The sequence below is a fragment of the Hypanus sabinus genome, chromosome 2 (genome assembly GCF_030144855.1).
Source record: "Hypanus sabinus isolate sHypSab1 chromosome 2, sHypSab1.hap1, whole genome shotgun sequence".
Classification (NCBI taxonomy): Eukaryota; Metazoa; Chordata; class Chondrichthyes; order Myliobatiformes; family Dasyatidae; genus Hypanus; species Hypanus sabinus.
Genome location: NC_082707.1, coordinates 75,553,115 through 75,576,860, shown reverse-complemented (window position 1 = coordinate 75,576,860; position 23,746 = coordinate 75,553,115). Strand labels below are relative to the sequence as shown.

General features: G+C 39.3%; 1 protein-coding gene across 4 annotated transcripts in view; it reads right to left on the bottom strand.

The window, feature by feature from the left end:
* Positions 1–15,155: 15,155 nt before the first annotated feature.
* Positions 15,156–23,746, bottom strand: part of gigyf2 (GRB10 interacting GYF protein 2) — a 134,347-nt gene continuing 125,756 nt past the window's right edge. For all 4 annotated transcript variants that reach the window (XM_059948585.1, XM_059948594.1, XM_059948605.1 and 1 more), the window contains 2 exons: positions 20,281–20,428; positions 15,156–16,446 (listed from right to left, as the gene is read on the bottom strand). In XM_059948585.1, the coding sequence (XP_059804568.1) occupies positions 16,379–16,446; positions 20,281–20,428 (216 nt within the window). In that variant the 3' untranslated portion in view covers positions 15,156–16,378. The remainder of the gene's footprint in view (positions 16,447–20,280; positions 20,429–23,746) is intronic.

Sequence of the window (23,746 nt, the reverse complement as noted above, 5' to 3'; positions counted from 1 at the left end):
GCATCTGCACTTGCACTCTGGCAGAAAGCTATGGAGCAGGTGCTGCAAGGCTGCCAGGCAGTCAGTATTTCCGGGGTTACATCATTGTTACCAGAAAGGATTACAAGAAACATCTCTGAAATTTCAAGAGAGTGATAAAAATATTAGAAGACTATGGACTTAGAGCACATCACAAAGGTGAATTCCTTAAAATAAGTATCACTTGTTGTGATCATGCCATTGATGCACAGGGATTACTCAAGTGTTCTGAGAAAATTTGAGCAGTAGTGGATGCCCCAGGGCCAAAGGATGTGTCACAGTTGTGGTCCTTTTTAGGATTTGTCAATTACTATACCAGGTTCCTGCCAAACCTGGCTACCATGCCCCACCTCTGAACTCATTACCACAGGAAAGGAAGAAATGGTAATGGACAAAGCAATGTGAGTTGGTTTTCCAAATGTCAAAGGAAATGGTGGTGTCAGACACTCTACTCACACATTATGATCCACATTGTCCAGTGAAGCTTGCCATTTAGGCCTTGCCTTATGGTGTGGTACAGTCATGTCACATGTTATGAGTGATGGAAATGAATGCCTCCAAAATGCTGGAGGGACTCAGCAGGCCAGGCAGCATCTATGGAAAAAAGTACAGAAACATCTACTGTACTATCTTCCATAGATGCTCCCTGGCCTGCTGAGTTCCTCCAGCATTTTGTGTATGTTGCTTGGATTTCTAGCATCAGAAGATTTTCTCTTGGTTGTGAAATGAACGCCCCATAGCCTTTCCATCATATTCTCTTACCACTGCAGAGTTAAATTCCACAGAGATTGACACAGGTTGAGTCTGTTTTGGGGTATAAAATGTTTCAACCAGTATGTGTATGGGAGAGAGTTTACTGATCTTCAACCACTAGTGTCCATTTTCAATCCACAGATGGGCACTCCACTAACAACAGCAGCATAAATGCAGAGATTTGCTCTGTCCTTGGGGGACACAACTACAAGATCGAATTCAAGAGGACTGCTAATCATAGAAATGCTGATGGATTGTCCACTTCACCCTTAGAAAAGGAAATACGTGAAAAATTACAAAATATTTCTCAATGTATATCCCCTAAAGGAAATTGTAAGTCTCCTTATTACAGCAGAGGGAAAACCAGATAAGACCCCACATGTCTCAGGTCTACATGCCCACCCAAAATGGTTGAAATATGCATTATCTTATGCAGGGATAGAGAGATGCTGTATCATACAAGCTGAGAGCTAAAGTGTTGGAGGAGCTACATTTCAGGATCAAAATGAAAGTATTGGTTTGACATTTTGTCTTATGTTCTAGAATTGATTAGCAGATTAAGCATCTTGCCATGCACTGTTCAGAATGCCAACAAGTCCACAAGATGCCAAGAGTAGTGTCTCTCCATCCCTGGAAATGGCCTGTGTTGACTTGGCAGGAGAGTCACGTGGATTTTGCCAGACAATTCATTTCTTGGTAGAAATGGATACAGTTACAAAGTGGCCAGAAGTATTCCTGATAGCCTCCAGTACAGCCTCACACACTGCTGATATGTTGAGAAGCCTCTTCTCAATTACCTCAATGACTGATGTTCCAGACAGTGACAATGGACCATTGTTGTTGCAGAACAATTTTGGCTTTACTTCTTCCTATAATTCTGGAGATCAAAGGTTCAAAGGTTCAAAGCAAATGTATTATCTAAGTACATATATGTCACATATATAATCCTGAGAATCATTTTCCTGTGGACTTACTCAGAAAATCTACGGGATAGTAACTATAACAGGATCAATGAAAGACAATAAAAGATAACGAAAGACAGGATCAATGAAACAAACTGTACAAATGCAAATATAAATAAATAGCAATAAATAACGACAACATGAGATAATGAGATAACCAAGTCCATAAAGTGAGATTAAAAAGCAAACACGAGGAAATCTGCAGATGCTGGAAATTCAAGCAACCCATACAAAATGCTGGTGGAACACAGCAGGCCAGGCAGCAACTATAGGGGGAAGCACTGTCGACATTTCGGGCCAAGACCCTTCGTCAGGACTAACTGAAAGGAAAGATAGTAAGAGATTTGAAAGTAGGAGGGGGAGGGGAAAATGCAAAATATAGTTTCTTAAAAAAAGTTCATCTGTATTGTGCTCATTTTAATCAACTAAAGCAATGACTTTAACAGTAAAATTTCTGCTTCATTTCATTTTCCTAAACATGGAATTATTAGAGGGAAGAAGCCAAAGTTCAACCACAAAAATACTATTTTGAAATTGAGAATAATATGTTAACAAGTTACTAATAATTTGCCTTGTCTCTGCAGCAACCATGTCGAAAAATTACCTTTTGCCTTTGTTATAATTAGCTATTAGAACAGTAGGGATTAACATCACCATACATCTGTGGTCAACAATAAAGATAATGTGGCCAAGATGACATCCATTTTGTGTGGGGCAAGGATAGTGGACATGTAAAAGATGTAACAATGTTATGACAATGCAGACCCAAAGCACGTGTACATTAAGCACATTAATAAAAATGCACAAAGAGAAATCTCACTCTGGAAATGTATACCATTTGGGAAAACAGCAAAAGAAGTTATATTAATATTTACATTCCTTTTTAAAGAAAGGTCTTAAACATTTTTAAATGGGACAAGAAAACTATCTTTCTATGGTGCAATATTTTGTATCCTCACATAGTAGTGATGAGGGGTTTAATGTTTTGTCTTCATACAATAATTATTTTCTAGTAACTTTGTTGTTGAGTTTTAATATATTTGTAATGGGACCATATTAAACTAAAAAGCTTCCTCTAGGACAGCTGCTGAAATCTCATCCTTCAATGTTTAAGACTGTTGTTCAGAGCATATATTGCCAATATGCTGATAGTGTTTGCTTTTAATTGGTAAACACTGTGACAGATGTAACAGTACAGTGGAATGTTCTGAAACTTTCCTGCAAAGATTTCATATAGATATGACAAAACTCTACTTGGTGTAGTAACCAGGCTAAAATGTTTAAGCTAGCTTTGAACTGACTGGACTCTTATTGCTAAATTTACTTGAAATTAAGGATTGAGGGATGAAGTCAATAATTGTTGTTACTTTTCCACAGAACTTTCTCTGCTCAAGTTGGACGTTGATAATTAGTGCCTGTGAAGATGAGAGGAAGTTGAAAATCAGATTGGCAAAGCCTGACCTTCAAGTTCATGCACAGCTTATGAAAGTCTGCAATCTTCATCCTTTAACACCAAAATGTGAGGTTCAGAGGTTTAGAAAATAAATTAAGCTACTTTCTTAAATGCTGTGAGCCGTGATGGGAACTGTGGTTCTTCCGAAAAGTTACTTGCAAATGTAGTAAAGCAGCATCAAGGTTTTATACTTCTTCAGCAGTAGTTCATTATATTCAAGTAGCAGGCACTTAAACATGAAGGCCTTCATTAATTATAAAACTAAGAGATTCTTCAGGTGCTGGAAATCCAGAACAATACACACAAAACCAACTGGAACTCAGTATGTCAGGCAGCATCTACAGAGAAGAATAAACTGTCGATGTTTTGTCCAAGACCCTTCTTCAGGACTGGAAAGGAAGGAGAAAGATGCCAGAATAAAAAGTGGGGGGAGGGGAAGGAGGATTTCTAGAAGGTGGTAGAAACATAGAAAACCTAGAGCACAATACAGGCCCTTCAGCCCACAATGCTGTGCCGTACATGTCCCTACTTTAGAAATTACCTAGGGTTACCCGTAGCCCTCTATTTTTCTAAGCTCCATGTACCTGTCCGGAATGACCCTATCGTATCCGCCTCCACCACCGTTGCCAGCAGCCCATTCCATGCACTCACCTCTCTCTGCATAAAAAACATCCTTACTGTAGTGAGGCGACCAGAACTGAGCACAGTACTCCAAGAGAGGTCTGACCAGGTTCCTAAATAGCTACAACATTCCCCCTCGGCTCTTAAACTCAATCCTATGATTGATGAAGGCCAATGCATCGTATGCCTCCTTAACCACACAGTCAACCTGTGCAGCAGCTTTGGGTATCCTATGGACTCCGGCCCCAAGATCCCTCTGATCCTCCACATTGCCAGGAGTCTTACCATTAATACTATATTCTGTCATCATATTTGACCTACCAAAATGAAACACGTCACACTTATCTGGGTTGAACTCCATCTGCCACTTCTCAGCCCAGTTTTTGCATCCTATCAATGTCCCACTGTAACCTTTGACAGCCCTCCACACTATTCACAACACACCCAACCTTTGTGTCATCAGCAAATTTACTAACCCATCCCTCCACTTCCTCATCCAGGTCATTTATAAAAATCACAAAGAGTAGGGGTCCCAAAGCAGATCTCTGAGCCACCCCACTGGTCACTGACCTCCATGCAGAATGTGACCCATCTATAACTACTCTTTATCTTCTGTGGGCAAGCCAGTTCTGGATCCACAAAGCAATGTCTCCTTGGATCCAATGCCTCCTTACTTTCTCAATAAGCCTTGCAAGGGGTACTTTGCCAAATGGTAGGTGAAGCCAGGTGGTGTGAAATGGCTGGTGAAGAAGAAATCTGATTGGACAGGCAAGAGTATTATGGGAGAAATGGAAGAAGGAGGGGCATTGGGAAGGTATTAGACAAGTGAGAAGAAGAGGTAAGAGGCCAGAGAGGGGAATAGAAGAAGAGAGAAGGGGAAGGGGAAAATACTGGAAGGAGAAATCAATGTTCTTGGCATTAGGTTGGAATCTCACTAGACAGAATATGTGATGTTGCTCCTCCAGTCTGAAGTTGTCCTCATCATGGCAAAAGAAGAGGCCATGAAGAGGAATCTGGATAGGAATTAAAATGGTTGGCAGCCAGGATATTCTGTTTTTAGTGGATGGAACAGAGGTGCTCAAAAAAGTGGTCCCCCAACTTACATAGGACCTCACCAATGCAGAGGAGGCATTGAGCATTGGGAGCACTGGATGGAATAGATGACCCCAAAAGGTTTGTAGGTGAAATGTTGCCTCACCTGGAAGGACTGCTTGGTGCCCTGAATGGAGATGAATGGGCAAGTCGCTCGCGTGGGTGTGTGCCAGAGCAGAAATGAGTGAGAAGAGACAAATGGATAAGGGAATCATGTAACACAGAGAGTTGGAGGAGGGAGGTAAAGTGTTTTGCAGTAGAATTCTGTTGCAGAGGATGTGGAGAATGTTGTGATGAATGTAGAGGCTTATGTGGTGGTAGGTGTAGATAAGAGGAACTCCATCACTGTTAAAGTGGCGGGAAGATGAGTGAGCACAGATACCTGGGAAATAGCAGAGATGTGGGTGATGGCAGCATCCACTATGGAGGAAGGGATACACTGTTCTTCGAAAAAGGAGGACATCTCTGATGTCCTGAAAAGGGAAGTCTCATATCGGGAACAGATGCAATGGAGACAAATCAACTGAGAAAAGAGAGTAGCATTTTTACAGGAGACTGGATGGGAAGAGATATGGTCAAGATAACCATGGGAATTAGTAGGCTTATAAAAGGGGGTTGAGGTGTCAGAACAGGACCGAGTGAATTTAAGCAGGGTTGAAGTTGGAGGCAAAGTTGATGAAACTAATCAGCTCAGCATGGACGCTCGAAGCAGCATCAATGCAGTCGTCAATGTAGCACAGGAAGAGTTTTTATTCTGAACTCTTCCCCCTTCCTTTCCAGTCCTGAGAAAGGGGCTTGGCCCAAAAAGTCGACCGTTTTCCATAATGCTGCCTAAACCTGCTGAGTTCTTCCGTTTTGTGTGTGTAGCCCTCATTAATTGCTTTGTGGGCTGGAAAGACCACACGTCTTGGTGTAATGATTTTGGGCAAGGAAAGAAAAATATTGTAGTGGGGGGGGATACAGGGAAAGGAAATGGTGGAATGAGAGGAGAAGCCCTGACAATGCTGATCTAAATTTGAAGAACTAATTGGGAATTAATCACTAGAGCTGCCAAGGAATGTCTCTGCCAGGCAGTATGTGGTTAACGAAATCTGTCATGACTACTAAGTAACACGTCTTGGTATGAGATGCACGAATAAGTATATCTATGGAGGCTAGCAAAATGCTTTTGTTCATTTCACTGACAGAGAATTTTTTTTCTGCCTTGAAGACCAGTTTTCTGAGATACAGTACAACATACCTTCTGCTGTTGCATGGGGAAACAGTCTCGGTCTCTTACCCTTCTTCCAATACATGCTGCCTTTAGTCTGCACTAGTGTGCATAAATTTGAATTCCACAGTGATGCATACAATTGTATATTTTGGTTGAGCCTTATGATGATCAGGGAAAGTGAGGAGGTGACAGAGAGGACCTATAGGCAAGTAGTCACACCAGGGCCACGGGGAACAGATAGGTGGGTAACAGTCAGGACAGGGAAGGGCAAGAGTCAGATATTAGAGAGTACCTCCGTGGCTGTACCCCTTAACAATAAGTACTCCTGTTTAAGTATTGTTGGGGGGACATCGTACCTGGGGGAAGCAACAGTGGTCACACCTCTGGCACAGAGTCTGGCCCTGTGGCTCACAAAGGTAGGGAAAGGAAGAAGGCAGCAGTGATAGGGGACTCTATAGTCAGGGGTTCAGACAGGCGATTCTGTGGATGCAGGAAAGAAGCATGCATGGTTCTTTGCCTCCCAGGTGCCAGGGTCTGGGGTTGTTTCTGATCACATCACAATATCCTGAAGTGGGAAGGTGAACAGCCAGAGGTTGTGGTATGTATTGGTACCAATGATATAGGCAGGAAAAGGGAGGAGGTCCGGAAAACAGACTACAGTGAGTTAGGAAGGAAGTTGAGAAGCAGGACCGCAAAGGTACTTATCTCGGGATTACTGCCTGTGCCACGCGACAGTGAGAATAGGAATAGAGTGAGGTGGAGGACAAATGTGTGGCTGAGGGATTGGAGCAGGGGGCAGGGATTCAAATTCCTAGATCATTGGGACCTCTTTTGGGGCAGGTGTGACCTGTACAAAAAGAATGGGTTGAACTTGGATCTCAGTGGGACCAATATCCTGGTGGGGAGTTTTGCTAAGGCTATTGGGGAGAGCTTAAACTAGAATTGTTAGGGGGTGGAAACCAAACTGAAGAGACGGAGAAAGCTCGGAGACAGTGTGAGAGGAAGGAAAGGCAGGTGATAGAGAAGGGATACACTCAGACTGATGGTTTGAGTTGTGTCTATTTTAATGCAAGAGGCATAATGAACAAAGAAAAGCATGGATCAGTACGTGAGCTATGATGTTGTGGCCATTGCAGAGACTTGGATGGCTCAGGGGCAGGAATGGATACTTGGAGTGCCAGGTTTTAGATGTTTCAGAAAGGACAGGGAGGGAGGCAAAAGAGGTGGGTGTGGCACTGCTGATCAGAGATATTGTCATGGTTGCAGAAAAGGAGGAAGTCATGGAGGGATTGTCTACTGAGTCTCTGTGGGTGAACGTTAGGAACAGGGAGGGGTCAATAACTCCACTGTGTGATTTTTATAGATCACCCAATAGAAACAGGGACATCGAGGAGCAGATATGGAGACAGATTCTGGAAAAATTCAATAATAAGTGTTGTCGTGGTGGGAGATCTTAATTTCCAAAATATTGACAGGCATCTATCTCCTAGAGAAAGAGGTTCAGATGGGGTGGAGTTTGTTATGTGTGTTCAGGAAGGTTTCCTGACACAATACGTAGATAAGCCTACAGGAGGAGAGGCTGTACTTGATCTGGTATTGGCAAGTGAACCTGGTCAGGTGTCAGGTCTCTCAGTGGGTGAGCATTTTGGAGATAGTGATCACAATTCTATCTCCTTTACCATAGCATTGGAGAGGGATGGGTACCAACAAGTTAGGAAAGTGTTTAATTGGAGTAAGGGGAAATATGAGGCTATCAGGCAGGAACTTGGAACCATAAATTGGGAACAGATGTTCTCAGGGAAATATATGGCAGAAATCTGGCAAATGTTCAGGGGATATTTGTGTGGAGTTCTGCATAGGTATGTTCCAATGAGTCAGGGAAAGGATGGTAGGGTACAGGAACCGTGGTGTACAAAGGCTGTTGTAAATCTCGCCAAGAAAACAAAAGGTTCAAAATACTAGGCAATGATAGAGATCTAGAAGATTATAAGGCTAACAGGAAGGAGCTAAAGAATGAAATTAGGAGAGCCAGAAGGGGCCATGAGAAGGCCTTGGCAAGCAGGATTAAGGAAAACCCCAAGTCATTCTACAATTCTGTGAAGAGCAAGAGGCTAAGATGTAAGAGAATAGGACCAATCAAGTGTGACAGTGGAAAAGTGTGTATGGAACCGGAGGAGATAGCTAAGGTACTTAATGAATACTTTGCTTCAGTATTCACTACAGAAAAGGATCTTGGTGATTGTAGGGATGACTTGCAGTGGACTGAAAAGCTTGAGCATGTAGCTATTAAGGAAGAGGATGTGCAGGAGCTTTTGGAAAGCATCCATTAGATAAGGCACCAGGACTGGACGAGATATACCCCATGCTACTATGGGAGACAAGGGAGGAGATTGCTGAGCCTCTGGCAATGATCTTTGCATCATCAATGGGGGCAGGAGAGGTTCCAGAGGATTGGAGGGCTGCAGAACTTTCTCCCTTATTCAAGAAAGGGAGTAGAGATATCCCAGGAAATTATAGACCAGCGAGTCTTGCTTAAGTGGTTGGTAAGTTAATGGAAAAGATCCTGAGAATCAGGATTTATGAACATTTGGTGAGGCATAATATGATTAGGAAGAGCCAGCATGGTTTTGTCAAAGGCAGGTGGTGCCTTAAGAACCTGATTGAATTTTTTGAAACACATTGATGAAGGTAGAGCGGTAAATGTAGTGTATATGGATTTCAACAAAGCATTTGATAAGGTACCCCATGCAAGGCTTATTGAGAAAGTAAGAAGGTATGGGATCCAAGGGGACATTGCTTTGTGGATTCAGAATTGGTTTGTCCACAGAAGGCAAAGACTGGTTGTAGGTGGGTCACATTATGCATGTAAGTTGGTGACCATTGCTGTGCCTCAGGGATCTGTTCTGTGACCATTTCTCTTCATGATTTTTATAAATGAGCTCAATGAGGAGGTGGAGGGATGACACAAAGGTTGGGTGTGTTGTAGATAGTGTGGAGGGCTGTCAGAGGTTACAGCAGGACATTGATAGGATGCAAAACTGGGCTGAGAAGTGGCAGATGGAGTTCAACCCAGTTAAGTATGAGGTGGTTCATTTTGATAGGTCAAATATGATGGCAGAATATAGCATTAATGGTAAGAATCTTGGCAGTGTGGAGGATCAGAGGGATCTTGGGGTCCGATTCCATAGGGCGCTCCTGCGCAGGTTGACAGTGTGGTTAAAAAGGCATTCGGTGAATTGGCCTTTATCCATCGTAGGATTGAGTTTAAGAGCCAAGAAGTAACCTTACAGCGATCTCAGACACTGGTCAGAGCCCACTTGGAGTACTGTGCTCAGTACTAGTCACCTCACTACAGGAAGGAGGTGGAAACCATAGAAAAGGTGCAGAGGAGATTTACAAGGATGTTGCCTGGATTGGAGAGCATGCCTTATGAGAATAGGTTGAGTGAACTTGGCCTTTTCTCCTTGCAGCGGCAAAGGATGAGAGGTGACCTGATAGAGGTGTACAAGATGATGAGAAGCATTAATCACATGAATAGTCAGAGGCTTTTTCCCCAGGGCTGAAATGGCTAACATGAGACGGCACAATGTTAAGGTGCTTGGAAGCAGGTACAGTGGAGATATCAGGGGTAAGTTTTTTTTACATAGAGTGGTGAGTGCGTGGAATGGGCTGCCAGCGACGGTGGTTGAGGCAGATAAAATAGGGTCTTTTTAGAGACTCCAGGATAGGTACATGGGGCTTAAAAATAGAGGGCTATGGGTAAACCTAGGTAATTTCTAAAGTAAACACATGCTTGGGTAACAGGGCTTGTATTGTGTTGTAGGTTTTCTGTTTCTATGATAACACCCTGTCTTAACTGACTTCTAATATGACTGTGTTACAAAACCCCGTAACTGGGTCACTTATCAGCAAAGATAGAGAGTTCCGTTGAAGTCTGATGGTACTATTTTTAAAAGTATTTATTGTTAAAGGGACACAAAAATAAGATTAATGCAAACATACATATAATATATGTCCTCAATACTAAATCTAAAGCACAAGTATAATAATAATCAATAAGAAATAGCTCTATCGTTGTCTGGGGGATAATGTATTGTCCGATGGAAATATAACAGTCACTGTTAGTTCGTTCAAGCTGCAGCGTTTTTTTTGGGTTTAAGAGAGAGGCGATTTAAACTTGCCCCAGGTCTTTTAAGATGCCAATCCATTGAGTCAGGGGAGTGGGTTTCCCTGTTGTTAGCTAAAAGCTGTTTTCCGTGGTTCCAGCCACCGATTCCAGCAACAGAACTGAACGCATGTGGCCTCCTTCAGATGACTTCCTGCTATTACGTGGTCGCTTAACGTTTCTTCTGGTGCGTCTGAGGGGCTGTTCCTACAGACCCTCTTTTATCCTGACTCGCAGGGTCGTAGATGTCAATCAGGTTGGGGGTGATGCAATCTCACCAGCCCACTTTGCCTGAGGGCGTTCACGTAGCATAGTCTCCAATCCGCAACTTCGCCTTCCGGAGACAATGGCCATGTCCCGGAGCTTTACATCGCCGGGGAAACGAGACATTCTGCACGTCTCTCTCTCACTTCCTGGGCCCCCTGACCCAACCCAACAGTGATCTTGCGATTCTCACAAAGGAGGGGGCTACCCCGCACCCTTTGGCCCCTCAGAACTGTGGTACATTCATAACAACTGTAATAAACATTGGATGAGCAGTAATTTCCTAAAACTAAATAAAGGTAAAACCTTGGTTGGTCCTAAAGCCAAGGGATAATCATCTTGATAAACTTGGGAATTTGGCTCCCCTTGTAAAATCAGAAGTAACAAGCCTGTGTGCTCTCCTTGATTCAATTTGAATTTCAAATTGACCAACAAAGTGACCACAGCAGCATTTCTATACTTAAGAAATATAGCAAAGGTACGTCCATTTCAGTCACATAATGATGGTTAAAAAGGTATTCATGCCTTTATATCCAATAGACTAGGTAACTGTAGTTCACTTTTTACTGGCCCTCCAAAGCAATCTATTGACAAAATTCAACTCAGTGGACTGCTTCTAAACTTTTAACCAAAGCAAGGACGAGGGAACATGTCATTCCCATGCTAGCTACTCTGCATCCGCTTCTTTTATCTTTTAGAATTGATTTTAAAGTTCTTTTACCTTTTAAAAACCTCTTAATGGTCTGGGACCATACAACATTACAGAATAGTTTTCGTTTTATAATCATGCTGGAGCTCTCAGATCAGTTAATGCCTTTTAAATGCCAGCTCAAAACTTAAATAAACTTGCTTTTAACTGACATCATTTTATCTTTTATTTTCATGTTTTTACTTAATCTATTGTAAAGCACTTTGAATACACAAATTGTATGAAAAGTGTTCTAAGTTATTATGACTCATTGATGGATCAGTTATTGTAAATTACTCTGTTGTTCAAGTGTATAAAAGGAAGGAGTGGTGTTAAGTAATGAACAAGAACTGCACACAGTAAGAGGAAAATGAGGCAGGTGGGATTGCTTTGCCAAGAGCAAGCATGGACCCAATGACTCCTCGATGTCACAATAAATTGTGGGCATAGATTAAACTATATGGTTTACAGTCAAATTTAACCACCAACTCTTAGATATCTGAACTACAGCCCCTTCCACCTTGCCTGCTGTAAGAATTCCTTTCCATTTGCCCAGTTTCTCTGTCTATACCATCTTCTTCACTAATGTGTACATTTACTCTATTGCAGCTGTAGTTCACAGCATTTCCATTCATTTCACAAATTCTATTTTCACCTCTGCTTCTTTTCCAGAGCGTAATTCTTGTTGCCAATTCCTTTTAGCACATCTGCCTCCATGCTCAATGAATTACACTCTAAAATTTCTGAGACCAATGTAACACCAGAAGTACTCATCCCTTCCCCTTTTACAATTCTGAAACTAACTCCACAAAGCATTGGATTAACTCCTCTGTCTATACCAATATTCTCTTCTTCCCTCAGCATTTTCCAAAACAAGTGCAATCCTTACCCTTTTACCCATTCAACACTGGTCACTGAGAGCTCATTTATCCCAGCTGAAAGAGCAATTTACAAATATCTCTTTCAATTTACTGGTCATAAGTCAATTTTATGAATGGAGACCTAACACAAACGAGTGTTTGCACAACGCAAGTTGTCTAAAACACAGACTGTAAGGGCCGAGGTGGCCTGTTTCCGTGCTGTAATTGTTATATGGTTATAAAAACATCACCTGAGCTTTCTTTAACCCACTGACCTTAACTAACATTTGCCAAAGCTTGTTACTGAAGTATGTTTCTTCCAGTTAGGCACACTGCAGAATTCAGCTCAATGTCTTAACCTCCCATCCATGTACCTATCCAAATTTCTCTTTAATTTTGAAATTGAACCCTCATCCATTGGAGCTCATTCCATACACTCACCACTCTGAGTGAAGTTCCTTCATGTTTCCCTTGAACCTATCACTTTTCACCCTTAACCCCTGACCTCTAGTTCAAATCTCAAACCAACCTCAGTAGAAAAAGCCTGCTTGCATTATAATGTAACTATCAAATCACCCCTCATTCTCCTATGCTATAGGGAATAAAGTCCTGATCTATTCAACCCCTATAATTTAGCTGCACACAATCTTCCAAATTAGGCCTCACCAATACTTTATACAACTTCAATGTGACATCACAGCTCCTCGACTCAATACTGTGCTTTATGAAGGTCAATGTACCAAAAGCTCTCTTTATGACCCTATCTAAGTGACACTATTTTCAAGGGTTTTGTTTTTCCTTTACTGACACTTCTGCTTTTCTACTTGCCCTTGATCTCTTTTAATTTCTCTTGGTTTTTATATTTTTAGATCTTCATTTTAAACTTGCTTCTCCACCTGTTCTTTATAACTGGAAACTTGTGCAGTTTACATGAAAATTGAGCTCTAGTTTGGATCACTAAATGTAAAATTAAAGATCAAACATTGTAATTTTGTAATTCATTTATTTTTGTAACTTTACACATTTTTGCATCTTAATGAAAATATCAATCTACGATTGCAAATTCACCATTTGTGAATATACATTCACAAAAGACCCCAAGAACAGGAAAAAAATCTTCTGTCTTCATCTCCTCCACATGGTTTGGCTTTAAGAAATGAATAATCATCTCTGATACAGTACACACAATGCAAATTTTCACACAGCTGAGATTGTTGAATGACTGATCTTTTCTCACACCTTTCTCTCCCCATTGCACAAGAAACAATCCCAACTAATATTCCTAGATCAAAGGGAAAATAAATAAGCACATCTCTTTTTTCTGGGTTGAGACATTAATGTCTGACTTACAGAAAATTAAAATTTATGAAGAATCAAATCATCTTTAAATTGCTATTAAGGACAATTTTCAAGCAAATCAGTTTACTGTTCCGAGGCACAATTATATCCTGACCTTAAAAGTAAAACCAATTTCTGTACAGTATAATAAAAAAAACTTTTAACCAAATCAGGGACTCATCTGGGGATGAAAATAAACTGAAAGGGAAACAATTAGCTTGGCAAAATACACTGATGCACGGCAACATTTTGGCTACATTCATTTTTTTAAATTTACTTGGTTTGGAATAGTACCATTATGTTGCAATATTACAAAACACTGGAAAAGCAAATTCCTCTCTGGAAAATTCATTATATGTATAAGTAGAATTGTAATTTAATATTGTAATACTGCTTTGTGTGAAATTCTATGCAACAAAGACAAGGAATATATCTCTGATATCTGAAGGTGATGATACAATATTCTCAAATACCTGAATGAGAACCACTCAGTCTTCCAATTTGGTACATGGTGGAAGCAGTAATACGTTGGGAATAGTATGGGCAAATTGAATTTCAACTTCATTTGTTAAAGAATGAACAAAAAAAACCTGAAAATTAAATACATGCTAAGGATAGCTGCATAGTTATCTCAAAACCCACAGTGCAGAAATGTTACAAGTATTAGAATAGCTTTTTAAATGGAATACGTAGTTGCATCCCAGTGTTTTAGTTTAAAGATATAAAACTTATTGAAAGTTATTTTTTAAAAAGGATTCTGCTTTCCACAAATAACTATATTTCTAGGCCTAAGACACATGATTTCTTTGTAAGAGCAATTCCTGGGATTTTGTTTTAATTTTTCCTGCATTGTGCTAGATTAATAATTAGTTCTTCAATATACTGATTATATATAATCTGATAGATGCCACTATCACAACATCATCCTTAAATTGAAGATACACCTCTGAAAATGTCCTTTGAATATTAAAACATGAGGGATGAAGATAGTGTTCAACTGTCAACAAAAATTGAGAATTACAGTAGTTTTGATGAATGCATTATGTCAATGAATTTCTTTTTACAAAGAGAAAATAGCAGCTGCTCTACTGAGGTGTGCAGATGGATGCCAGTAATGCAGATGTCACAAAAGAAACAGTTCAAAACCTGTATACAAATTTTATTATGCAGAATGTTTTCAGATTTTTAAATTTCAGTTTTTAAATAAATCATGCATTTAAGGAGATGAAATCCTTAGTGCAAATTCCAATATGGCTAAACAATGGGGGTCCTTTATTCCCTCAGGACATTTCAAGCACTGCCTCAACATAATGGAAGAGGGTTCTTGCTACTGTCACTTTATTAGCAGACAAAATACTTGCAATTAACAAAAGTAGAAAAGCACCTTAATAAAATTAAGGCCGCATTGTAGTTTTATGGATTTTGATTTGCTGCCCTTCTGATGATGTGTATTTAACTAGAACAAATGTCCATAAAGTGTACAGGTGCATAAAGCATACAAAGGATAACAAAAAGTGGCATGTGGTGAGTTCTAACGTAGTGCCAAGGTGGTGGGATCAAATTTATGCATATACCACCACTCAGCTGCCAATTTAACCCTTGCCTCTGTAGGGCAATTGGGAAAGAGGACAAGTTGTGTCTACTTTCAAAATTACTTTGAACAGAATTGGAAAACCGTTAAAAGCACTGATTTTAGAAAAGTGACATGAAGCAAGCAGTGACAACATATCAGTTTCACTGCATTTTCTTTAATTCAGAATCCACTTTAGAGACATGTTCTGTGTATATAACTCTGTTCTCAGTCTAATATTAGCATAACGTTTGTACAGAATCTTATTTTTAAAAAAAAAAGTGATTCAAAACATGTTTCTCAGAAACTAAAAGAGTCCTTCAGTCACCAAAGGGTCAATTACCCAGTTCCCTTTCAAAGGGAATCTTCTGTACACCTAAATACAGTAAGCTGCAAATTCGATGTTGCACTATAACTGGTGGCACACAGCAGCTGCAGCATATTTTTTAATAGTCACCTTCATGTTGTATGAACAGATGTTGATTAGGCCAAGATGCTGTAAAGGATTCACTATTGAACAATTTTAAAATATAACCCGAACAAGAAGTGGATACAGCCCCTGTAAGAGAGAAAGTTCCTTATTGGGCACTGGCCTGCATATGCATGCTCCAACAGTAGGGGGAAAGTAAAATTTCTTACATGTCTCTAGTTACACATTGCAGCCTTCATGTAGCAATTGCATAACTAAGAAAACCATGATTTCTGGACATCCAGAAATATTTCAACTGACTTATCAATTATAGCTGCATATTTCAAGACGGCTATACTGTATTGAATATTGCAAATATATTAATTTAAAAAAAACTGTACAAGGCCAAAAAAATGTATATCTTCTCAAAAGGGGCAAGTTTAGGTACTCCTCACATAAACTGAATGGATATCTTAACAATATCCAAACCATCTTCAATACATCTCAGTACTAAAGCAAGCACTTCAACATGTGAATTATAGAATTATCTTATAAATACATTACTGACAGAATTGCTCTGTAATGTTCAACCAAACAATTGATGTTAACATGACCAACATTGAATAGACCTGTTAATCATGTATTCTGAATAAAATCCAATAATAAACTGATAAGTAAACAAGTGTTTATAGGACATGCACTGCATTTTACTGCACCATCCATGTTACACTATAGAACCAGTGATTCTATGCTCAGAAACTTGCAAGTTGGTGCAGAGCCCTTTGAACTGGCTGCTTTGTACTTGAAACATGATTGCTTTACAGGTGAAGGGGCCACAACAAAATACATTAAAGTACCAAAGACAGACATGAACTCATGGTGACAGATTTTTTTTTAATTAACTGAGATTGGTTGATGCATTCAGAATTCATGATTAACAACTTTTTAAATAAATCAAGAGTTTGCTTGTGTTCAGTAGTCATCAAGTGTCTCTATTTCTCCCATGTTCAGGCGCTCTGATGAAGCATTTACAGAAAAACCTGTAAAGAAAAAGGAAAAAAGGCAACATTTATTTATCTACGCTAAAACTCTATTTCTAGTGTTGTACATCTGTGAATCTAACTTTTTTATTGGATATAGCTGATTTGTTTTTAACTTAGTATTTTACAGTGATTCTGAGGGAATTTCACCTAAATAATTCCAATCATTGATTCAGTTTATTTGAAACACGCAGCGTATTCTATGTAAAGTGGTTATATAGGGAATAAAATGATCAGGTCGGTAATCAGGATCTGCAAATTCAAACTACACCATGGCAGCAGTGGAATTTAAATTTAGTTAATAACCTAGAATCTGGACATAAATAAAACATTATCACATTAATGAAAATAAGTCATTGCAAATGTTTACTCCCTCACATTGTGGGATGGATATAAGATTTAAATTCTATGACCATCTTACACAGAAAAATTTGTCATCCTTATTGGCTGGCCTATATGAAGCCATGGACACTCTTCATGGACATCCTCAAATGTCCTCTGAACTGACCCAGTAAGCTCCTCAGAAATACCACTGCCACTATAAAATCATAGGAAGAATGGGTACATTCTGTCAAGCCACACCAGAGGTGGCAGCACAATAGACAAGAGGAGAAAGGGAGCAGCATGGAATGTGTTGAACATTGACTCCAAACCTCAAACCTCATGAGGTCATTACATCCCATTGGGTTAAACATGGGCCAGGAAACCGCCTGATTACCACCTATTATCCTCCCAAGCTGATGAATCAGTTCTTCTTCGTCTTAAGCAATACATAATATTAAAAAAAATTAGCAAGGGCATAGAAAGCAGACTGGTTAGTAATCTTCAACAGCTTTAGCTCAAAATGCTTGATTTACCACATTGACCAAGCAGGTTCTGTTTTAAGAATATGGCCATCAGACTGGTTCTGGGATAGATAATGAATGAACAACTTACTTAATCTTATCCTCAGCAATCTATCCATGCTAGATGTATCTGGTCACAACATTAGCAGAAGTGACCACTGTTTTTGTTTTGTAAACATGTCATCATATGGAGGACTTAATTCATTATGGTGTGTGGCACATCAATAAACAAGGCAAGCAACTCAACAGATCTCTGTTCAATTACAAGACATTGTAGACCTTCAGCAGCAGAAATGTACACTGAAACAATCTGTAAATTCATGGCCTGCACATCCCTCATTCTACAATTATCAAGTCAAGTGATCAACACCTGTTCATGAAAATTGGAAATACCATCAGGCATACTCAAAAGTAGTATGATACCAATCTAATGAAGCTACCATACAGGACTACTTGCAAGCTAAGCAATAAAAACATTCAAGAGACAGAACTTAGTGACTTTCAAGAATAATAGATCAGATCAAAGCCTTTCAGTTCTATCACATCTAATCTCCATATAGTGTAATAGGACTGTTAGTAGGAGGATACAGCTCCAAGGACATCTATACCAAATGAAGCAAGTCCCAGCATTGTGAATACTAAAAGTTGTCCATCCGCAACTATGTTTAATCAGAAGTGCTGAACAACTGAAGCAACTGCTTTTTTTAATATATGCGATTTCAAACACAGAAACCACTCTCCAAACTACTAGATTCACAAAAAAGCTCAACATTATCCAAGACAAAAAAACCTTTATTGGCACTCATCAACTACCCTAAAACTTTTATTCCCTCCACCGCACAGTATGTACCGTGTAAGAAACAGATGGTAGTTAGTCAAACAAGCTACTCTGACAACACCTCTGAAACCCATGGACTTTATCAGCAAGGAGAGCAAAGGCAGCACAATATCACCACCTCCCATCCTGATTTGGTAAAATGTAGGTCGGCCCTTCATTGCTGGATTAAATCCTAGAACTCTCTACCCAACAGAACAGTGGAAGCGCAGATAGGTTAGCATCAAATTAGAGATGGTGAGAGGACCTCCATTAAATGTGAAGACAAGTGAGATGAAAGTGTGGACAAAGGGGCTCTGAATAAAACAGATGTGCAGAAAATGATACTGACACAATCTCAATCATGCATGAACATTCCCTCTTCAATACTCTTACTTGAAATACTGTGGTTTACTTCTCCAATTCCATTGGTATCTATCCACCCTTTATATGATTTCTGCTCCACTCTGTTCTTAGCCTCTTATGCTGTTCCAATAAAACCCACACAAGCTGAGGGAACAGATTCAATACTGAATTAAATAGAATAGTTGGAATTTTTATTTCACATTTCCAGCATGCAGATAATGACCCTGGTTGTCTTATTTGCAACCCCTGCAGAATGCTCTTTTTTAAAAGAAAATTGCTCTATTATTAGCAGTTTAAACATTTAAATCTCTCTTACCTTCCACATATCAGGGACCTTCCTTCTCATTTATTTTCTTGTCCCCTCAAGGCTTTCACCCTCTGACTGGAAAAGTTCCTCCTCATCTCTGTTCTAAAGGGATGTCCTTCCATTCTGAGGCTATGCCTCTGGTCCTAGACTCCCTCACTATAGGAACCATCCTCCCAATGTCCACTCTGTTGTGGCCTTTCAATATGTGGTTAAAAAAGCACATATAAAAGGTGCTTGGAGGTAGATACAGAGGAAATATCAGGGGCAAGTATTTTTATGCAGAGAGTGGTGAGCATGTGGAATAAGCCGCCGACGATGGTGGTGGAGTCGGATACAATAGGGTTTTTTAAGAGGCTCCTGGACAGGTACATGGAGCTCAGAAAAATAGAGGGCTATGGGTAACCCTAGATAATTTCTCAGGTAAGGATATGTTCAGCACAGCTTTGTGGGCCAAAGGGCCTGTATTGTGTTGTAGGTTTTCTGTTTCTATTTGGTAAATTTCAATGAGATCCTTCCCCATTCTTGTAAACTCCTGTGAGTACAGGCCCAAAGCCATCAACCACTCCTCACCTGTTAACCCTTTCATTCCTAGCCCTAGGATCATTCTCATGAAACTCCTTTGGACTTTCTCCAATGCCAGCACATACTTTCTTAGATGGGGGCCCTAAAACTGTCATAATACTCCAAATCTGACCAATGCTTCCCAACGCCACAGCATTGCATCTTGCTTTCATATTCCAGTCTTCTTGAAATGGTTGTCTTCCTTACCACTAACTCAACCTGCAAATTAAGCTTTGAGGAATCCTGCATGACTCCAAAGACCCTTTGTATCTTGGATTTCTGAATTTGTTCCCCATTCAGAAAACAGTGTACATATTTATTCCTTTTAACAAACTGCATTTCCATACACTTCCCTACATTGTATTCCATCTACTTTGCCTATTCTCCAATCTAAATCCTTATGTAGCCTCTCTACTATCCCAGTACTACTTGCATCTCCACTTCTCTTTGTATCTTCGGCAAAAAGCCATCAATTCCGTTACATTATATAACAATGAAAAGCATCCAACACCGACCTTTGTGGAACACCAGTGGTCACCAGCAGCTAACCTGAAAAGGCCCCTTTTATTCCTAATATTTGCTGCCTGCCAGTCAGCCAATCTTGTATCCATGCTGCTATCTTACCTGTAATTCCATGGCATCTTAATTAGTGAAGCAGCCTCATATGTGGTACCTTTTCAAAGGCCTTCTGAAAATCCAAGTCTCCTTTGTCTATCCTGCCTGCTATTTCCTCAAAGAATTTCAACAGATTTGTCAGGCCAGATTTCCCCATTAAGGATTCCATGCTAACTTTGGTGCTTCAGTAAAAAAGAATTGCAGCTGATGAAGGAAATATCAACTGATCACCAATGATCTAAAAAAATATGGTGCAGAACACTTGATTTTGCAAAATGCTTTATTTGTTAAACACATAGAGACAGTATCTCTATAAAAATACCAACCTAAGATGCTGGGATCAGCACGTATCATCTTCTGTTTTTTCTTTCGCTTTCCAGACTGTACAGATTCAAAATTTGACTGCTGATTTCTGCTGTGATTTGATGGATAGATGGACTGTAGACCTGTTTGAATTTCAGGGCATCCTGAATCCTAAAACATGAGCCATATTAAGTCAAATTAAATAACATACTTTATAAAAAATATATATAAATCTAAAAAATGCCTTTGTTTTAAAGCCACAAATTAGCTGCAGACATGAAGAAAATCCATTTTCTTAAGCATTTGTCCCCTTTTAAATTGCCTATATGGATTTTTAAAAAATGTTTCCTTGCATCAAACTATTCAATAATTTAACCAATTTCCTTTGCTAGCAATGCCCTACACTGTTTCTGCTTTTCTTTAAACATCAGCAAGTGGAAAATTACAGGATTAATGGAAATGCAAAACACTTTTTTTTTAATAAATCAGCTACTGCCAAAATAAATCAAGATTACATGACTGCCGTGCATAGTGGGAAAGAGGTATTTCTGACCAAGGTATTTAAATCCAAGAAATTATGCTAGTATAGTGTGCCACTGTTAGTTTTGAAGTTGTTTTATACTGTGTATCCTTAAAGAAAAATATCCCAGGGAACAATGCTGCAATTAAAATTAATAGAAAGTACATAAAAAGTATGCAATTACAATTATAAAGTATAAAAGTACAAGCATCAGACTAGTTCTTTATCTTATAGACCTCAGGACGACTTGAAATGCTTCTAAATTAATTGATTTTTAAAGAGTGCTCTCATTAATTGGAAAACATAGCAACCACCTTGCACACAGCAAGGCCTCTCAAACAGTAAAGTAATCATTCTGGTGGAAATGGAAGCCGAACAGAAACTACACCTATGAATGGAACTGTAAACACGGAAAAGAATAGATAAAGAAGTTCTGAATAAAATGAAGACAGTGAAGAATAAGAAGCTAATCAAGAGAACATTGAGCAAAATTAGAGAAAATTAAGGTAGGTATGAGTATTTTATTGGTAAATGGACTGAAATAGTGACAGATAGAAGCATATGACATTGTTACTTAAAAAACCAAAAAAAAAATGCACATGTGGAAATCTTGAAATAAAATAGAGATAAATACCCCAAAGTTAAGTAGTATCAGTCAAGAATTAATGTATTAGTTGAAAACTGGGAAAATGGATGAAATTCATGGCAACAGTGATAATAAAGTACAGAGGCAGCAGAGGCAGTTTATCCATTGTTTCTAATGTAGGAAAACTAATTCATTCAAACAGGTGGCATTAGGCTGTAGAAGCTCAAGCAAAGAAATTTTAAAATATGTCTTAGGAGAAAATGTTCGTATATTGGTTTTCATTGGGAATTCTGGAGAATGGGGCAGCTGACTGGATGGTCATCAAACACTATTGGAGAAATGCTCAAGATGCCCTAAATGTAGTCAAAGTAGTAGAGCTGGAGACGATTACACAGATAGCCAGCCAAGACCATTCAGGTGTTTAAGATCCAAGACCACAATTTTAAAATCAAGTTGCTTGAATGAGAGCAAATTGGTTAATTTGCTCCATACCTTACAGTATTTAATATTGCACTTTGTTATTTATATACGATTCCTCTGCAGATTTTATCGTTAAATTCATAAATGATCATGTGTTATGTGTACCACTGTGCATCCAACCTTGGCAAAACATTATTTTGTTTCTATATTTGGCTATTTGCATTATATACATGTATACAGTCAAATGACAATAAACTTGACTTGACAGGACAGTGAGTGATGAGTGGACAGAACTTAGTGCAAGTCTGGCCAGCTGCCAGGCATAGCAGAGCTCTGAATGATGTCAAATTTAAAGAGGGTAGAACAAAGTAATTCATTGGCAGAGTCAAACTTGAGAGAGAACAAAATACATTAGAGACAGGTTTCAACAGCAGAGGAGCTGAAGCAGAATTCAGATAAATCAGGTAACTATGAACAGCTAAACTTCAGGATGAACACCTTTCATTAGAATTGATGAAATTACACTCTTATAAAAACTTGCAGAGGAGGGTGGAGACAATAAAGGGAATGTTCACATCTACACACACAAAGGAAATAAGAGTAGGTCACCTAGTCTCTCAACCTTGTTTTGCCATTCAGAAAAATCTTTTAATCTTCAATTTCATGCCTTCTTATCTTCCTTATTTTGTTTAACATCCAGAAATTTACCAATCTTTGCTTTGATTTAATTTTGAACATTCACCGTTTAAACAATTTTGAAGATTCACTGCCCTCCAAATGAGGTAATTTCTCATTTCAGTCTTTAAATGGTGTCCATCCCTTTGCTCCCTTCCATTAGATATACCTCCTATTCTCACCAATCCTCTCCTTTTCCTGCAATTTAGAACATGCTTCTTTTTCTAAACTACTTCTAGATAAACATTAAACTGAAAGGTTACAGTGGCATGCTAAAGTTTGGGCACCCCGGTCAACATTTCTAAGCTAAGCAAGTAAAAGGTGACCTGCCTTCCAAACGGAATAAAATTAAAGATGACACATTTCTTTAATATTTTAAGCAAGAGTACTTTTTTTTATTTCCATCTTTTACAGTTTCAAAATAACAAAAAAGGAACAGGGCCCAAAGCAAAAGTTTGAGCACCCTGCATGGTCAGGAATTAGTAACACCCCCTTTGGCAAGTATCATAGCTTGTAAACACTTTCTATAGCCAGCTAAGTGTCTTTCAATTCTTGTTTGGGGGATTTGCACCCATTCTTCCTTGCAAAAGGCTTCTACTTCTGTGAGATCCTTGGGCCGACTGGCATGCACTGCTCTTTTGAGGTCTATCCACAGATTTTCGAGGATGTTTAGGTTGGGAGAGCGTGACGACCATGGCAAAACCTTCAGCTTGCACCTCTTGAGGTAGTCCATTGTGGATTTTGAGGTGTGTTTAGGATCATTATCCTATTGTACAAGCCACCTTCTTTTCATTGTCAGCTTTTTTTTTATTACAGACTGTGTGATATTTGCTTCCAGAATTTGCTGGTATTTAACTGTATTCATTCTTCCCTCTACCAGTGAAATGTTCCCCGTGCCACTGGCCCAAAGCATGATCGATCCACCCGTGTTTAATAATTGGAGAGGTGTACTTCTCATGAAATTCTGCACCTTTTTTTTTTCTCCAAACACACCTTTGCTCAATGCAGCCAGATAGTTCTATTCAAAAAGATCAAAGGAACATCTAAACAAGCCTGATGCATTTTGAAAACAAGTCCTGTGAACTGATGAAATTAAAATAGAACTTTTTGGCCGCAATGAGCAAAGGTAAGCATTCACAAGCTGTGATACTTGCCAAAGGAGGTGTTACTAAGTGCTGACCATGCAGGGTGCCCAAACATTTGCTTCGGGCCCTTTTCCGTTTTTGTTATTTTGAAAATATTAAAGAAATATGTCATCTTTAACTTTATGCCTTTTGGAAATCAGGTC